The 16663-nt window shown below is 45.9% G+C and overlaps 6 protein-coding genes across 6 annotated transcripts; 2 read left to right on the top strand and 4 right to left on the bottom strand.

The window, feature by feature from the left end:
- Window positions 1–654: 654 nt before the first annotated feature.
- ARB_00592 (uncharacterized protein) lies at window positions 655–2197 on the top strand (the record flags this gene model as incomplete). The annotated part of the gene is made up of 3 exons (XM_003013001.1): window positions 655–1062; window positions 1122–1880; window positions 1934–2197. 3 exons carry the CDS (start codon window positions 655–657, stop codon window positions 2195–2197), a joined length of 1431 nt encoding a protein of 476 aa, XP_003013047.1.
- Window positions 2198–2728: 531 nt separating this feature from the next.
- On the bottom strand, window positions 2729–4247 carry ARB_00591 (uncharacterized protein; the record flags this gene model as incomplete). Its single annotated transcript, XM_003013000.1, has 2 exons — window positions 2729–3978; window positions 4055–4247. The coding sequence occupies 2 exons, from the start codon at window positions 4245–4247 to the stop codon at window positions 2729–2731; spliced, it is 1443 nt and encodes a 480-aa protein (XP_003013046.1).
- A 5089-nt stretch (window positions 4248–9336) lies between these two features.
- ARB_00590 (uncharacterized protein) lies at window positions 9337–10581 on the bottom strand (the record flags this gene model as incomplete). Its single annotated transcript, XM_003012999.1, has 2 exons — window positions 9337–9898; window positions 9959–10581. The coding sequence occupies 2 exons, from the start codon at window positions 10579–10581 to the stop codon at window positions 9337–9339; spliced, it is 1185 nt and encodes a 394-aa protein (XP_003013045.1).
- A 375-nt stretch (window positions 10582–10956) lies between these two features.
- ARB_00589 (uncharacterized protein) lies at window positions 10957–11523 on the bottom strand (the record flags this gene model as incomplete). The annotated part of the gene is made up of 1 exon (XM_003012998.1): window positions 10957–11523. The coding sequence occupies one exon, from the start codon at window positions 11521–11523 to the stop codon at window positions 10957–10959; it is 567 nt and encodes a 188-aa protein (XP_003013044.1).
- Window positions 11524–12315: 792 nt separating this feature from the next.
- On the top strand, window positions 12316–13299 carry ARB_00588 (pyrroline-5-carboxylate reductase; the record flags this gene model as incomplete). Its single annotated transcript, XM_003012997.1, has 1 exon — window positions 12316–13299. One exon carries the CDS (start codon window positions 12316–12318, stop codon window positions 13297–13299), a length of 984 nt encoding a protein of 327 aa, XP_003013043.1.
- A 307-nt stretch (window positions 13300–13606) lies between these two features.
- Window positions 13607–16467, bottom strand: ARB_00587 (uncharacterized protein; the record flags this gene model as incomplete). The annotated part of the gene is made up of 6 exons (XM_003012996.1): window positions 13607–15082; window positions 15136–15227; window positions 15380–15398; window positions 15449–15705; window positions 15762–16246; window positions 16355–16467. 6 exons carry the CDS (start codon window positions 16465–16467, stop codon window positions 13607–13609), a joined length of 2442 nt encoding a protein of 813 aa, XP_003013042.1.
- Between the last annotated feature and the right edge of the window lie 196 nt (window positions 16468–16663).

Below are 16663 nucleotides of genomic sequence, written 5' to 3'. Positions count from 1 at the left end.
ACCTTTGCTACGCTGCTCCAAGGCTAATAACTACGTTTCCCCAAACGACACAATATCATTGGCATGATGCAATAAACCCTGCACTGCAGCAAGCGTTTTTACGTCAAGTTCAGGCAACACGAGAATAACTCTGCCCAAAAAATTCAGCCAGCCCGAGATAATTAATTGTTACGTATTTAGCCAAAATACCCAGTCAGAGGCAAGCGGAGATACTCAGTCCGAGATTGTGAACGGTATTTCGGTGCGCTCTACACCTATCAAAGCCCCCAGGCAGCCCGATTTCATTCCAGCCTGCGTATATACCCCTCCAGCAAAATCTCCCCGCACTCCTCAACTCAAGGCAAAGGGTATCCTCCCTCCAATTTGGTAACTTAGATATGAGAGAGATATGGGCCAAATGACCATTATCCATATTTGGCAAATGCTCCGCGCAAGCCAAAGATTTCGGGTGCTATCACCTCCTGAATCCCTACGGAGAGTTTCGTATGAGCTACATGGTTTGTGATGGGCTTCAATATATATATATATATATATCAATAGCTCTTGTCCCAATAATGAACAAGATAGCTGAAACGCCATCAAGCGCCCCTCAGTTGATACCATTGATTGATACCACTAGACTCCAGCGCCCTGATTGACGCTTCACTCTACACGATGATTTCACCATATGATAAATCTGAGTATTATGGCAAGCTCAGTGGTAAAACAACAACTGATGACTGGGATATTCTTGTGTCATATACACGGGAAAAGCTGAACCACCTCCTGGACAAAACCTGGGGCTCGAAGCCACTGCTCCAGAATGTCAAGTTTACGAGCAAGCCATATATTCCAGGAGTCGATCTTACAGAGGATTACACCTTCGCCCTGGCCTCTCCAGTACTGAACTTTGGGTACCTGGACGGGAACCCAAGGGCATTTCTAAAAATGGGGTTTTCTGGATCTGTAACCAGCACCGTTAAGCCTAACCCGCCAGTCACGACCCCGATCCCGGCGGATGTCTATTTCCTACAGATTGGCGTCCCCCTTGCATCATTCAGTGCTGAGGAAGACAAGTTCTATGTTTGTTCACCTTGTTTATGAGTTGAATATTTTACTGGAGACTGACATTAACTCCTTAGGAAGGCAAGGACGTTGTGGAGTTTAAATCCAGCGAGGAGGCCGAGCACCATATAGTCTTTCATTTCCATAATGAAGATGCCACAACCTGGGATTTCACTGCCGACACAACCAAACCTCATCCGTTACTGGAAAACCTTTTAAAGGCTAAAGGAGATGTCGCTACTTGGTTCGGGTCTCAGTCCCACGTAGCATGGGTCGACTACGCTGTCAATAAAATATCCAGCAAAAAGGATCCGACTTCCGTCCTCCTCCGCCCAAAGTCTTATAAATTTGTAATCACAGAAGAGACTCTATGCGTGTTTATCCAAACCGAAGGCAGCGGGAACCCGCAAGGGAACACCCAAGGTACCCGATTCGGCCGGAAGTACGACCACTTCGACTTCAGTCCAATCCCGAAAGAATACTCAGGGTCCATTATCGTGTCGAGAGATGTGTTTTTCCAAAAGTTTATATGGAAGCAGATCCAAAGCGTTCTCCCCGGTGGTGTGATCGAAAAGACCGCAGCAGCCGGCGCGAAACTGGAACTGCGTCCTACAGGCCTTTTGAACTCTGGAGGAAGTGCTTGGATTGGCCAGTGGTTTTGTACCCTTGAATCCAGCAAGATCGATTGTACCGATCATCCCCTTATCATTGAATTTTTCGATGAAGCTCCGTTTGACAAGCCGAAATATAAATGGTCATGGACATTCTCGGGCAAGTTTCCCTTTATCGAGAATGATAAAATCATACACATCACTTTATCATGCGAAATCCCAACGGTAAGCCTTATATATCTTGTAGGGGACTGCATCTTGTTGCTGATACCTTATAGAAAACCAAAACCCTTGCAACTGTTGAGGGTGACACGATGAAGTTCACCCTTGCGTTCGAATCTGCGGATCAACCTCCTACCAAGTCCAATATAGACATCAGCCCAATAAAGGCAGAAATTAACTTGCCAACGTTCACCGTCGACTTGCCTGAATTAAACTTCTTCTCAACCCAAAATATATTTGCTCCGGGGGAGAGGTTTATCCAAGTCTCCGATCTTATGTTTCCCTCTGATCTGGTTCTCTGCGGCAATATGCCCAGCTGAGGCATTCGAGTTGCTCTAGATAGGTGTGCCCGGAGATCTTGGGAATTCCCTACACCAGGGCAACGTTGGGTCAATGAAGCCAATATAATTTCATAATGATGCTCGGGTTCCTATGCCAATTAGCAAATGATTTCGGGACTTTTCATGAATATTTGGAAACATATCATGTTAACTAGTTCTTGACTAGAAAAAGTAACTATACGATCTAGTTAACTATGTTCCCTAAGTCTATGTTGGGTTGACAGCTTAACTACGCGGTACCTGTGGCCTGCCCAAGCCATGAATCACGCCCGCGATTGTTGATTGATTGTCCAATACGTAGTCTATCTTTGTGCATTTACTCCTAGCGGCAGGTATACTTTCTTGAAAAATGGGGAGTGGAGGATGTGACCAATATCCACTGGCAGACCTATAACTAGATGAGCCAGTAATAACTAGAACATCATGCTAACTAACCACTTGACTAACTATGCAGCTTAGCCACGGAAGACTATACCATTTCCGAGCCTACGAATCACAAATAACTATCGTTCAAGGGATGAGTCCTTCAAGCTCCTTATGAATGCGGCCTTTATCGTAATCTTTTCGTCGCCTGTCCATCTCCTCCGTCACCTTTTCTCTTGCCTCCTTTAACTTCGATTCCGTTGAACGCTGTTCGCGCTCCGTCTTATCCTTGACCTTGCTATCGATATCATCTTGGATACCCTTTGATTTCTTTTGGAATTCGTCCTGGATAGCTTTCGCCTTTTCTCTCCATCCGGGGGTACCGGGCGGATCTGTTATTTCGCTTAGTTTTTTGTCTCTGTCGCGTTCTTCAGACTTAATCTCCTCCCCCAGCTTTAAGATATCGTCCGGTAATACTTGATCCGCCATTTTCTTGTCAATGTACCGCTGGAGAAGGCTTTCAACCTCGCTTGAAGGCACTTGTTCCTCGCATTTTTCCTTGACCGCGGTGGCATAGGCCTCCTTGAACTCTCGAGTCCACAACTTCCTGAAATAATGGTATCTTTTGTAGACACCATCGTCCAGCACCTCATGTAGATGAAGTCTATACTTGGTTTCGAGTTTTTCCTTGACAATTTTGGATAGGTCTGGATCCCTTGTCTGCTCTGGGCTCATCTCACTAACAATTTCCCTGATCCTTTCATCTAACATCTTGTCAAAGTCCACTTTCGTGAGTTTTACGTCGGCTTTGAGGCCACGGGAGCATCCCTCGACGCCATAATTTCTCAAAGCCGTTATAAAGGTAATCGAAAAACCCCCTGCCGCTGTCCCTACTGCTCCACCTATGAGCTGGTAATATAAGACTCCAACTCCGGCTGCTGCCACTGTGAATAAGAGGTGGAAGGTGCCGAGAATAAGATCGCCTTTATCAACACTGTCAGCAACTATGGCAGCGGCGGAGAGACCTGTAGGATTTTTCTTGATGCCAATTAGATCTAGAGCCATCGCCAATGACTCGGTCGCGGCATTCTCACGGGCATTGAATGCAGCAGCAGCAGTTTCCTCTGATACATCGGTGCGTGGATTTGAAATCATCTGGCTGGTGCATTCCTTCTCCAGGCAATTTCCCCAGGGATAATACCGTTTAGCAGTAACAGGGATCTTTTCCCCAGCACTTTCACTCTTCCAGGTTTCTCCTGAAAAGCCCGGTGTGACTTGAGGGTCTTGCGTTGGGAATTCGCATTGAAACTGAACTCGAAAATTGTCGGATGATCCAGTTGTGAAGGTGACCCATCCATCGTTATCCACATTTTGACTCATCACCAAATTTCCGTCCACTGTGAAGGAGATTAAGTCAGCCTATTGGTGCTAGGAATTGTCTTGCCGGCGGTTGAAAAAAAAAAAAAAATTCACCGTATATTTTCCCTGTAGCAGAATGAACCATTAATTCCCAAAAGCCCGTAGCGTTACTATCAAAACGATATACACCTCCGGCAACACGCAGTTCAAAATTAGGACCAGCATCCACTAAAGTTGTGAACACCTTCCAATCATCTGCATTGAATTTAAAGCCGAGACTAGCAGTATATTGCGATGGATGGTCCATGTTGTCATCGCAGGAATCCAGAAGACCCAGCAATATATCATTGTCCGTATAGACCTTATCGAAATATGTCTTTAACGCATCTACTGCCAGGATCAGCTAACATGTTGAGAACACCTTGTTAAGGGCATACCTAAAGTGTCATTACGCATGCTTGCTGTTTACACAGGGCCTGAGCAGCTCCCAACCTGTACAAGATGGACGCGTACCAGAAAATGCTGGTTGTTGATCTGCGGGAAGTGAAGGTATGAATCCCAAGCCGTTGCTAGTCATAAAATCCGTCCGGAATATGCAGTCAATTTATACCAACATCCTACATTCTACGCCTTCCTACGTATCTAGGAGAGAAAACCCATTTCTTAACGGAGCCAAAGCCTCCGTTAAAGTAAATGCATGACCTAAAGGGATCGCAAACCGAACTGACATCTGAGGCTGCCCAATCTGACATGCCGTTACTGCAGGACTCAAACTTCAGAGTCAGCCAGCTCTCGTTGAGAAGACATCAGAATCGAAAGCGGCACATATAAGTCAACTCATGCATACATACAGTTCTAGGACAAAAGTATTTTGCTTTTGGGATCGCCACCAATTTTTATATGAGTACCCCTATTCTTATATTAAATATTACACCACTAAATATCGATATTATTATATAAAATTAATAAAATAGGCTCTAAATTAGCTAGAGAAATAGCTAGGATAGTTATCCCCTATTTAATACCGTGTATACTACCTATCTGCCTCGAGTAAAGCATTAATTCTATTATCTATACTCCTTATTAACCTATTAAAATAATCCTAGTCTAATAACTCCTATGCTTACTCGATAAGAGCTATAAATTTAACCTTAAGTTCCTCTTTAGGCCCTGCGTATTTCTTAATATCTAGGTCTAGTCTATAAAGAGTTACTTTAAGCCTAGCCTAAGTATATTCGATAGGGTTTATATCTAGTAAATAGGGGGGCTAGTCTATAGTTTAAATTCTATTCTCCTATAACTAATCTATAATCTTTTTAGCTATATATATAGGAGTATTATCTTATATAAATATTATATCTAGTTCCTAGATAGAAGGTAGATTATCCTTAAGGATATTAAGATAAGAGTTACTAGAGTACCCCCTTATATTTAACTCCGGATCTCGAGTTATTATATTAAAATCTTAATAACCCTTGTCCTAAATAGTACCCTAGATTATTATCGAGACTCTCTTTAGCTTAATCTTTAGTCTTATATACTCCTTCTTCTATTTTATATTAAGTTTATACTTATAGAAGACCTATAAGTTATCCTTGCCTTTTCCTAACTCTATAGAGTATTTATTAGACTATATAACCTTAGACCACTCCTCCTAGGTATTATCCTTATATTTTAAAGCCCAGGCCTTGCGTAGAATAGCCACTTCTTCTATTAATTGAGGCTTTTCCCTTACCTTCTAGTACCTATAGGCTAATTCCTTAATATATCGAGAGAGGGACCTTGTAGAGATACTAATTTCGAGGAGTAAATATTCGGACTATAATTCGTAAAGAGTAATAAAAGAGTTCTTCTTAATAGTATGTAGGATATATCGAATATTAGTTTCTAATAGCTTTCTAGGTCTGCTAGCTCGTTTAATACTTTCTCCCCTAGTTCTTTCTACTCTTTTCTTTAGGGTATATATAATAGTTTGGGGTAAAATACCAATTACTCGCAAAATATATGAATTTCTCTGGCCGGAATCGCTCCTCCCATATATTAGAGCTCTTATATAAGGAGTTAGTTCCTTATTCCTCTGTATATTGCCATCAATTGGGCGTAGGGGTGTACGTGGCATGCTGGAATAGGATGGAGATGGATGGTGTTTACATTGGTGATGCGCGCCGGAACGCGAAATTAAAAATACTTTTGTCATGTGACTGTACATTCAGCCAGCCTACCCGTTAGTTATGGAGCAAGTGGGGTAACTCTTAAACTAGAGTGGGGCTTCCCGCGGTAAACTAACTTTAGCCTCCCGTGCAGCCAACCTTAAAATCGTGCATCGCCTTGGCAGAGACGGTTAGTTACCATATACCATAACTACTCAAAGATTTATAGTGATGTTCTCTGCAGTTAATTAGGAGTTCATTTTTTGGTTCATCGATTTGATAATATGTCAAACTGCTGAGATAGACAAAAAAAAGTGACCTGCAAAGTGCTTACTTCCTCCTCACACTCCATATCCATCTCGCATTGCTATCTTCTTCATATCACCTTACCCCCGAGTTCTTCCGACTTTCTCTTTGGAGCAAGTCACAAAATAGAGAGCTATAAGCTATTGGTATCAAGATATTATTATTCATATCGTTATCATTGTGGAACTCGGTAAATAGTTGGTTAGTTATCTCTAGCCTTAACTAAAATTTAATGTTCGGGGCCGTTTGTGGCTAATATAACATGTTTTCCCTTTCCAACCTTTCATTGTTCTACATTAATTACTCCAACGCAATTTTGTGGTATCTATAAAGCCACTGTATGCCACTTAATATTTTTGCCATGCAATTTCTAATGTTGATGGTACCTGCCGGCTCACAGGCTCTTCTGCGAATACAAATGGTCAGATCCCTAGTCCCACAAATTGCCAAAAAGCTGCTTGAAAACAATAGTGTTGGAGTACTTTATATCTTGATAAGTAAAGCTAGAGATTACTCCTTCAGATAAAATAGAAACCAAGTGGGTTCATCAAGGAAACTAACACTAGTGTCTGAATAGACATCTCGGTACCGTAACGTTAAATATGCAGATATACGACGCAACAGTAGTATATTTTTAATGACAGACTCTGGAAGTTGACTTTGAGGTCACTTGGGCAAGTGGAGTAGTTATTTAACTAGTTAACTCGAGTGGAACTTCTGAACTTCCCGGGTTATCTTTAGGCCTCCGTGCAGCCAAATATCCGTGCATCGCCTTGGCAGCAGTATCATACATAATAGTTGGAAGAGCGAGGGAGGGCTGTAACTGTAAGACAATGACTACTTGTTCTCAAGTACAGGGAGCTTGGGCTGGCTTGTAGAAGGGGTAATTGCTCAAAGGGTATATAGTAATGATCGTCGCCATCAATATCATGGGATTCCTGAAATGCCTTAATGCCGCCAGATAAGGTGATAATGCATTGAAGCATCCACTACACCTGTAAAAGTGCAGAATCCCATCATTGTTGAAGTTTACCCCCTGCAGCAGTTCTCGGTTCAGGGAGTCGGTGAATTCCTGCTCAATACGAGCCTGCTCAGCCATGCCAGACGTTAGCAAAGCAGAGTAGAGCTGGAAAACAGGATCAACCTACGTTCTCACAGGGCCTATTAAGGCTCTCATAGCGCTGGCAAACCACTCCTGCTGCATAGCAACAGTCAAGATCCAACACACGATCGTCCTCGGGATTAGTAGCCGCGTAGAGGTTGCCGAGGTATCGCGTATACGGCAAGGAGGTATCAATAGAAGTAGCGTCTGCTATGGTAACGAATAACAACAAGTAGAGAAGCGATAAGTTAGCAGAGCAGCGACGCAGGAGGGCAGGACTAACAGGAATAAGTGAGGAGTGAGTGGTTATATGTAAGAGAGAGGGAAGGAAGATGGTGGGAAGAAAACTTTTCAACCATAACAACGCGAGGAAGAAGCGGTGCTAGGTAACCACGCCTACCGAAAACGGAAGCATATAAAGGAGCGTTGCTATGCTACCAAGGGAACTGCCGGTCGTCCGTCCTCCCTGCTCTCAGCCTCTAGCTCCTTGACCTTAGCCCTAGTGGCACTAGCGGGATCAATAGGAGGCTTCAGAGAAATAAGGGAGTCCGAAGGCTTGAACGGCCTCCTCTTATTGGTAGAATGAAATACCATCGGGGTATCATTGAGGCAGCTAGGCAGAACCGACTCACAGAATATGCGCGAATGCGAATGAGGGCGCCTGATACGATTTCCTCGCCAGTCACTACATTCCACAACCGTATCTGGTTCCCGCAGCCTATACTAGGAGGGAATCATGGACGGATGTCAGTCTTAAGTCGGCGAAGGTTGGCTATATGCGGCAACCAGTGGAATGGTGTGACCCGGGATTCCCCTCGATAGGTTCCAATGCAAAGTAGGTGCATTCATGGTACTTGCGGAGGAAAACACATGAGAATGCGGAGAGCGCTCCACGGATTGTGAACAGCCTGATGATATCTGGTGACTGCAATTCTCTCGTAGAGAATGGGAAAACGTGGGCCGCTTCAACTAGATCATCGGCCCTAGTGAAAAAAGTTCGGCTGATACTTATCAGAATATGAAGGGGGGGTTCCTACGCTCCTATTGGGCCTAATATTTGGCCTAGTCATCCCACTTGAGGTCAGTGAGCTAGGATGAAGTCTCGGTGCTGCCGGCTACAAATTCCTTTGCATTACTGGTGCAGACAAGGACGTTGGAAAGGGCATGGAGTTGAAAACCCTCTGAGACCCCTATAGTAACAAGAAGGCAAGCTGTCAGCTAGCTCAAACAGGACCTGGCATGGGCACACTTACAGCTTTGAAGCAGCTGGCTGTCTTCAAATCTCATCTCCAACGCGGCAAGATAGGTCGTCAGGTCCTGATTCATAGAGATCCTTTCAAGTTGCGGGATACCTGCCAGCCCTAAAAGTGCCACAGAGGCTCCCGGATTTCCCAGCCAGCAGCGTCGGAGGTCTTCTTTATCAAGTCTTCGCCCATCTGGAAGGCAATCTCGACTGCAGGTATACCTGGGACAGTATGGCTATGTGTCTGGGTAGTAGATATCGAGATGTAGAAAGACAAGGTCCACGGTTAAATTCCTTGTGGTTTCTGGCTTTTTGAGTTGTTGTAAGGGGCTTGTTGGACTGTGAATTGAACAATTCACTTCATTAACTATTTTATTAATTAACTGTCTAGTGGCAACAGTCAAATGACCCTGAAAGAAGGTTAGCAGATATAGATTCAAGGCTCCTTTCTAGATTCAACTGATTGGGGGTTCAGATGTGGTGAACAACGACCCTGGATGTAATGAAGTCAGCCGGGGCATTTACGATTAACAGGGTGAAGATAAGGTCACAAATGGTATCGTCATTCCAGGGCTAAACTCCGCTCTCACATATATTATTTCCTAGCAAAACTCTTTGGACCGCCAGTACTATGCCGCAATGCCCCGGTAGCTCCCATTTTTCGCCTCCCACCAACCCAATTTTCCTTAACGCGCCTGCTACTATTTGAACTCTTCGGTGGTAGTATAGGATTGGAGCTGCTACCAGAGTCACCCAACACTCTGATGGAAGTAGATCCAACCTTGAGATCCTTGGGTTGTCGATCAGCTGTATCGGTAATCCTTATATGTCTCGGTGTGTTCATCTTCAGCTTTTCGACATCAAGCCCTGTTATTAGTGGCTGGAGTGGCTGGGATGGCTCTGCATTTAGAATTTCGTCTGGAAGAAGTGCGGGTAATGGTGCTGATAGACCGTGCTTCGACTCTCGTGTTCCAGCACTGAGTGTCATAGAGCTTTCGGACTGCTGTTCATCATGCTTTGATATTTTCGCTCCGGCTTGTTTGGCCTTGGCCTCTCGACGGGCATCAGCTGCCTTCTGGATTGCTGCTTTCGTAGCAGCCTGTTGTTGTAGTCGTTTTTCATGCTCTTTTCGTTTTTCCCTTCTCAATTGTTCGTGTCTGTTTTAAAAGCAGTCAGTACTAGGCGTGCTGAGAGAAAATTCGGACTGCATAGCTTACATTTGCCTTGTTTCTTCCCTTTTGCGTTCAGCTTCTCTTATTTGCGATAGCTGAGCAGCATTGCTGACTGCTTCAGGAGCTTCGTCATCGCTGCTATCATCCTCATCGTCTTCTGCTTCGGCGGCTGTTCCATTTTCCAATTCTGCATCCTGGTGTTCCTCGTCATCGTCTAGGTGAGTGCCGTTGGGTTCTTCGCTCCCAAAGCGGATTTTCCTTGGATTAGGCAAGGCATGTTTCTCATCTGCCTGTATTTTCGGTGCAGAATTGGTATTTGGCCGATTGACTATTGTAACAGACTCCAATACCTGAAGCTTCCTCTGTTTGACTGCATCACCCTCACCCTTTATTGTACCATTGGGATCAGCAGCCTTTGAGCTTGGCTCGCCTTTCCGCCTCTTTTGCGGTCTGTTTCCAACACTTTCAGGTACAGAGGATGATGTGTCTTTGCGTTTTCCACTCGACACTGGGGAGGGCTCCCGGGATGCGGGCGTCTCTTGTGAGGAAGTCGAATTTTCGATTATCGTGACCATATCGGCTGATTGTTCCGGCTCAGACGCCGTATCTTCGGTGCTCTCTGGCCTCTTGAACAAACCACGAGCAGCAGTTACTATCTGAGACAACATGTGGAATGAAAAAGATCAAGGAGTCGTGAAAATTGCAATATACTTAGCTATCAGTCAGTTATCTTTTTCTTCCAATTACCTACGCCAATAACATTTTTTTGCAGTAAGAGCCGGGTTTTTATTTCGCCGACATCCATTGGCCAATCGCCGTCCACCTGATTTTTATAAATGGAATGGATGACAGAATAAAATAAATAATGAAGAGCGTTGCGTCTTGCTCGGAGTATGAATTTGAGAAGGTATGGTTGGCGGTTTGCATGATATTAGAAGACATGGAAAATACCAGATAGAAGTTCAAAATGTATCAAAGCGCCGCCCCGTAACGCCAATAATGTTTCTTTCCAAGTAAATATTTCATAGTCGTATATCGTTAGTTTAGTTGTAGAGACCCGAAGCCTCAGCAGTCCTCCGTCTCTCTTCTGCCTCCTCTGCGGCCTGGAGGTAGTCATCGTCTCCCACGTCGCTCACCTCATCCCACATCTTCTCAAACTCCTTCATGTCGTGCGGCGGTACCGCCCACATATTCTCTCTCAGTCGCTTGTTCCTCTCTCGGTCTTCCTCCACACGCTGTTCGATCTGCTTCCGGTCAACGGTGACCCTTGACTTTGTGGCATCCGATCCAGTTTTTGCGGTATCCGTGGTGGCGGGTTCTTCGAGCGGTTCCAGGTCAAGGAGATGAGCCGGATAGCTCTCTCGTTCCTTGAGACAGGCGTCGATCTCCGATACCGTTTCGTGGGAGAGGATTTCCTTGGACTGAAGACCGTTCAAAACACGCCTTACATGTTTCACATTGGCAGCCCCGGAGCCGTCTGCAGGGGCAACTGCATCAACGATTTGGAGAATATCACGTTTAATCATATGGACGAACTCGGGGTGGTTCTCGTTCGTGGCCATGTCGGCCAGATGCTCGATGAAGTACATGATGTTGGCCCTGGTATTCATATTGCTCTGCGATCTATTTGTCAGCTCATTTTACTCTTTTCATGGGGCATTTCAAAGATGCTGGCTTGAATCACCCTTTCCAATTGCTCCAAGATGCATGAGTGGAGGTCTTCCCCCATATCCCTGTGTTTCAAGACATAGTTGGCTGCCTTCTGCGACGAGGTGAAGGATGCGCTTAGATGTTGCAATTGCGTCGTAAAGCGCATGCGGACCTCGAAGGGGTCAGCCATGCTCGAACGTCGGTGTCACAATCTGTCTTCCTTTTCTGCCTCATGAGATCATGGCTCCTCGTCGTGTCGTCCCTTGTTCCCCTGGCCCGGCGTTGCTCTTGTGATGATGGTTTCCTCTGGGTTTGATAGTCGGCTTTTTCTTCGTGTTGAAACTTCCCTCGCAGAGTCTAAAAAAGCCACGCTGACGTAATAGTATATTAGATAAGCACCAAAACGGGTAAAACCGGGCGCATGGGCCCCTTGTCGCGGGCCGATGTTCTTCCGTTCTATTTTTGCTTTTTGCTCATTTTCACGAAACAGGAAAAGTTCGCCAGATATAAAATCATCGTCGCTCCCAGCAACTCCACGAACTGCTCGACGCCCTCGTTCCTCCAGTTTCACCACAACTTGCACCTCCGACTCAGCTGTTTATCCGCCTGTATCTCGCCTTACACCTCCCTGCAATCATGTCTTCGTTCATGGACGGCACCCTTTCTCTTGGTCACTCGGGGACGACAGTGACCTTTCTTGGATGTGGTAGGTTCTTCCCGCAGCCGCCGCCGGGGGGGAAGGGGAACTAGTGATGCATGTTCCGAAGAAAAACAAACGAGCGAATGCGGCTAACTTGGCGTCGTCAATCACAGGAACACTCGGTACCTCGATTCTCTCCGGCGTGATGGCTTCTCTCTCTGAACCGAGGAGCTCGTCGGCGTATCCTCCGCCATCCGGCTCCGCCACCCCTTCTGAGGGCCTGCCGGTGCACCAGATCCCATCCAAGTTTATTGCCTGTGTACGGAGACCGGAGTCTGTCAAGAGGATCCAGCACATCCTCAGCCCGTACAACCTCCCCTTGACCATCCTTCAAAACGAGAACGTCAAGGGTGTGACCGACGGTGATGTCATCGTGCTCGGCTGCAAGCCATACATGCTGAGTGAAGTTCTCAATGTCCCCGGCATGAGAGAAGCTCTCAAAGGCAAGCTGTTGATCAGCATCCTCGCCGGTGTGCCTGCAGAGCAGATCGAAGAGGTGCTCTACAAGGATTCTGAGATCGACATGGCCGACAGATGCCGTGTCGTTCGTGCCATGCCCAACACTGCTGCAATTGTCAGAGAGTCAATGACTGTCATTGCCAGCACCAATCCACCACTATCCCACTTCCAGAGCACCATCGTGTCATGGATCTTCACTCGTGTGGGCCGTGTCATCACCCTTCCACCACACATCATGGACGCAAGCACTGCTTTGGCCGGATCCGGCACTGCTTTCGTTGCTCTTGTGTTGGAAGCCTTGGCTGATGGAGCCGTCGCCATGGGTCTTCCCAGGGCTGAGTCGCAGCTGATGGCTGCTCAGGTTATGCGTGGAACCGCTGGAATGGTTCTGAACGGCGAGCACCCTGCTTTGATTCGCGAGAAGACTAGCACCCCCGGCGGTTGCACTATTGGTGGTCTTCTTGTCCTTGAAGAGGGACGAGTCCGAGGTGCCATCGCACGCTCTGTCAGAGAGGCTACTGTCGTTGCCAGTCAGCTTGGCAAGGGCGTCCAAGGTGTTAACGGAACACGATTTTAATTTTGTTTTTTTTAATTCTTTATATTTTGGTTGCAAAATACCCTTTTTGTGCATGGGCTGGTTTACCCTTTAACACAATTTGTCAACACTATTCCCCGTCGACTTATGAAAAGCTGTACTAAATAACTGATACCTTTCATTTTCCTGGGTTCATTATAGAAGGTTAAAAGGCGGACGCATAGGCTCATACGATAAAAAAAAAGGTCTGGAAAATGTGTACAACTTAAAATTCAGTTCTAGAAGGATATTGATATTCAAGTGTACTACTATGACATACATTACTGATACAAACATGACCGTGCTCTTTTCATAACATATTACCATCATCAACGGGACTGACAAGCATCGGGTTATCGGCGCGGGATAGCAAGCCGCGCGCCTCTCCCGAGCCATCTGCCCGTAATATACCTCCGCCAATTCCCGAGGTAGGGTCTGCTTTAGATGACTCGTTAAGAATATACCAGATATCCTTCTTTGTCAAGAACCCTTCTAGTCTCCCTCTATTTACTATAAGCACATATCTCAGACCAAGTCTTTGAAACATGTTTAGTACAATCAGGAGATTGGTATGAATATTCATAGTGATGGGCGTCTGGTCCATCCACGGTCGAAGGTCAAGGGTTTCGGCAGGATCAGCAAAAGGCTGATGTGAGAAAAAGGTCTGCGTTTCTGGGGAGAGGCTTCCTGAATGGCGGGAAGAAGAGACATTAAGCGCATATGACAATTCATTGCGGGATATATATCCAAGCAGCGTCGGATTGGCCATGTCTGATACCACGGGGAACCCTCGGTACGAGGTACTGGAAAGTAGATTTCTCAGGGATTCAACGGTGTGGCCTACGGCGGTGATTACCGTAAGGTCATTGATGCTAGTCATAACTTGGCTGACTGGTACATCTGGAGGTGGAGTGTCGTCTTTCTGGTCAAGGAAAGGATATTCGTTTAGGTGTATCCAGGATTCATAGATGCCTCGCTTCCCAAATATATCACCGCACCATTTGGAAAGCATAACAGCAATCATAATTGGAATCACATGCGTCAGAGCGCCGGTTAACTCAAACATGATAACGACGATTGACACAGTCATCCTAGTAGCCCCTCCTAGAGCGGCAGCTGCTCCAACAATTGCATACGTACCGGGCGTAACGCATGGTGCGCCAGGTTCGCAATCACTAAATAGTATGGATTTTGGATGTGATTTTTGCCAAACACTAACCACGGTGCCGAGAGCTCGACCGTACAATGCACCGATGGCAAGGGACGGGAGAATCACGCCAGCAGGAATATCCAGTCCAAATGTGATAGATGCAAGCAAGAATCCGAGAGTTCCAGCAAACACCAAAGCCCAAAACACTCCAGTAAGGTCAGAATTACCCTTACACAGGCCAAATTCATCCGCTGGAGTCTTGGAACATTCCGCAAAAAGAGCTTGTAAAAGGTCTGATAGCTGTGCCTTCATGAAGGAGTTTGGGAAGTTGATTAGGCCTGTTAAAAGGGCCACAAAGAGGACTTCTAATACGGGGAAGGAAAAATTCCGAGACTTTCGCCATTTAGAAATCTGCATGTTGAGTTTGATGAAAAGTCCGCCGTATAGGCCCCCAAATATGCCTAGGAGAATGAATAGTAAAATCTCGATAGGATGCCATCTCTGAGAATCGGTGACTTGATAAAGGACGATGTTCCCAGTACGGAATGGGTTGACAGCGCGTAGAGAGATTGCTGCAGCCATAGCACAAACAAAGCTCTGCCACATAGTTTTATCAGGAAAATAATAGGATAGTTGCTGTTTGAGTTAGCGATGGGGCCTTATTGATCGATGAGAATAAGGTATCGTACCTCAAGACTGAACAGTACACCTCCTATGGGTGATCCAAATGCCACTGATATCCCAGCAGCAGCTGCTGCAGAAAGAACTTCTCTCTTCCGTGCTGTAGAAGTGTTAGAACTGGGCGACAAGGACAAAAGTTGCTTGTATGGTGATCACCTTCGTTATGGTTGAGGCTGCCAAATGGTTTCATGATTACATTTGCACAGCAGCATGCAACATGAACCAGTGGGCCCTCCTTTCCCAACCACATACCAGAAGCCACAGAAAGGCACTAGAAAAGAGTGAGTCCTAGAATCGATGATAAGATGTTGGGCTGCCTACCAAGCCAACAGATTTGATCATTAATGTCCATAACCCCATAAATTTCTTGATCACGAAACCCCCTAAAATTGTTTTAATTTCAGGGATACCGCTATGTTTAGCGTGGGTTGCATAGGATGTGACAAGGACTGCTGCGCATGTGGCGAACAGGATCGAATACATGATAAAAACCATATATTCTGCAACAAAAGCACCTGCTTTGGAGCTGATTTTGAAAGCATCGTGCCACGAAATCCAATGTTTGCAGTTGGCCGGGTCTAATAATTGTAAGTATCTTTGTATATAATGACTTAATAGCTTCAGTAGTCCATACCATCATATCCCCAGCAGCAAAAGCTTCGGTTGAGGTAGAATTTACCCCCTTCTACGCCTGACTTGCAGTATCCCACTTTTATATCAGCAAGCCATCGACTTGTAATATCAATGCATCCTGCTAGAAGGCCAACAGCCAAACCAGTCATAACTAGCACCATCCAAACCTGGCTGGCGTCTAGCAGCTGCCTGAATGTGCCAAGCAAGCCAGGGTTATTCGCATTCAGATGCCGTATCCGTTGCCTTTCCTTTGTATACTCAAATATCCAATCAATGGCAGTCAAGTCGTCGTAGCCTACTCTTCTTCCAGGTCCTTCGATATACCAATCCGTCGGTGCTCCCGGTTTGTGCGATGCGCCGGACCCATTGCCCAGTTCTCTGGTATTCTGATTCGCTGTACCGGGTCGTGAGCCCCGTGGACTCTCGTCGACGCTCCTGAGACGGCTATGAGATGAGAAGGGAGAATCGTTTGCGCTGCCAAATATGCTATGAAGACCGAACCGCGATGGGGGTTTCTGCCTGCGCTTGAACGTGATCCTTTATATCGATTGTTAGAAGCGATCTATCAAAGGCAGCTGCGGTTGGCTGACTTACGGTTCCTCTGATGACTCCTGGCCCTGACTAAATGACTGCGATAACCCGTCGTCTGGCTGATCGGTGTTAATCGTATCGGCCATGTCTATTGATAGCTCCCCTGGCACCTCCATCCCGTCTCGCGTGACGGATCCTATACTACCTCCAGGTTATGCGAACACAGTCACGGAACGATAGCTAACATCTCTCCTTCTGTCATATATATAACTATATATATGTGCACCTGGACTCGTTTCTCTCGCCTGCGGTCGTCAAGAATGTCAACTTGTTAGCCTGCAATTTGCTTTATCCGTACCTGCTTAGTTGGTC

Source organism: Trichophyton benhamiae (assembly GCF_000151125.1).
Source record: "Trichophyton benhamiae CBS 112371 chromosome Unknown contig00142.0, whole genome shotgun sequence".
In the NCBI taxonomy this organism is placed as follows: Eukaryota; Fungi; Ascomycota; class Eurotiomycetes; order Onygenales; family Arthrodermataceae; genus Trichophyton; species Trichophyton benhamiae.
The sequence above is the reverse complement of the archived record's forward strand: the minus strand, read 5'-3'. Positions and strand labels throughout refer to the sequence as shown.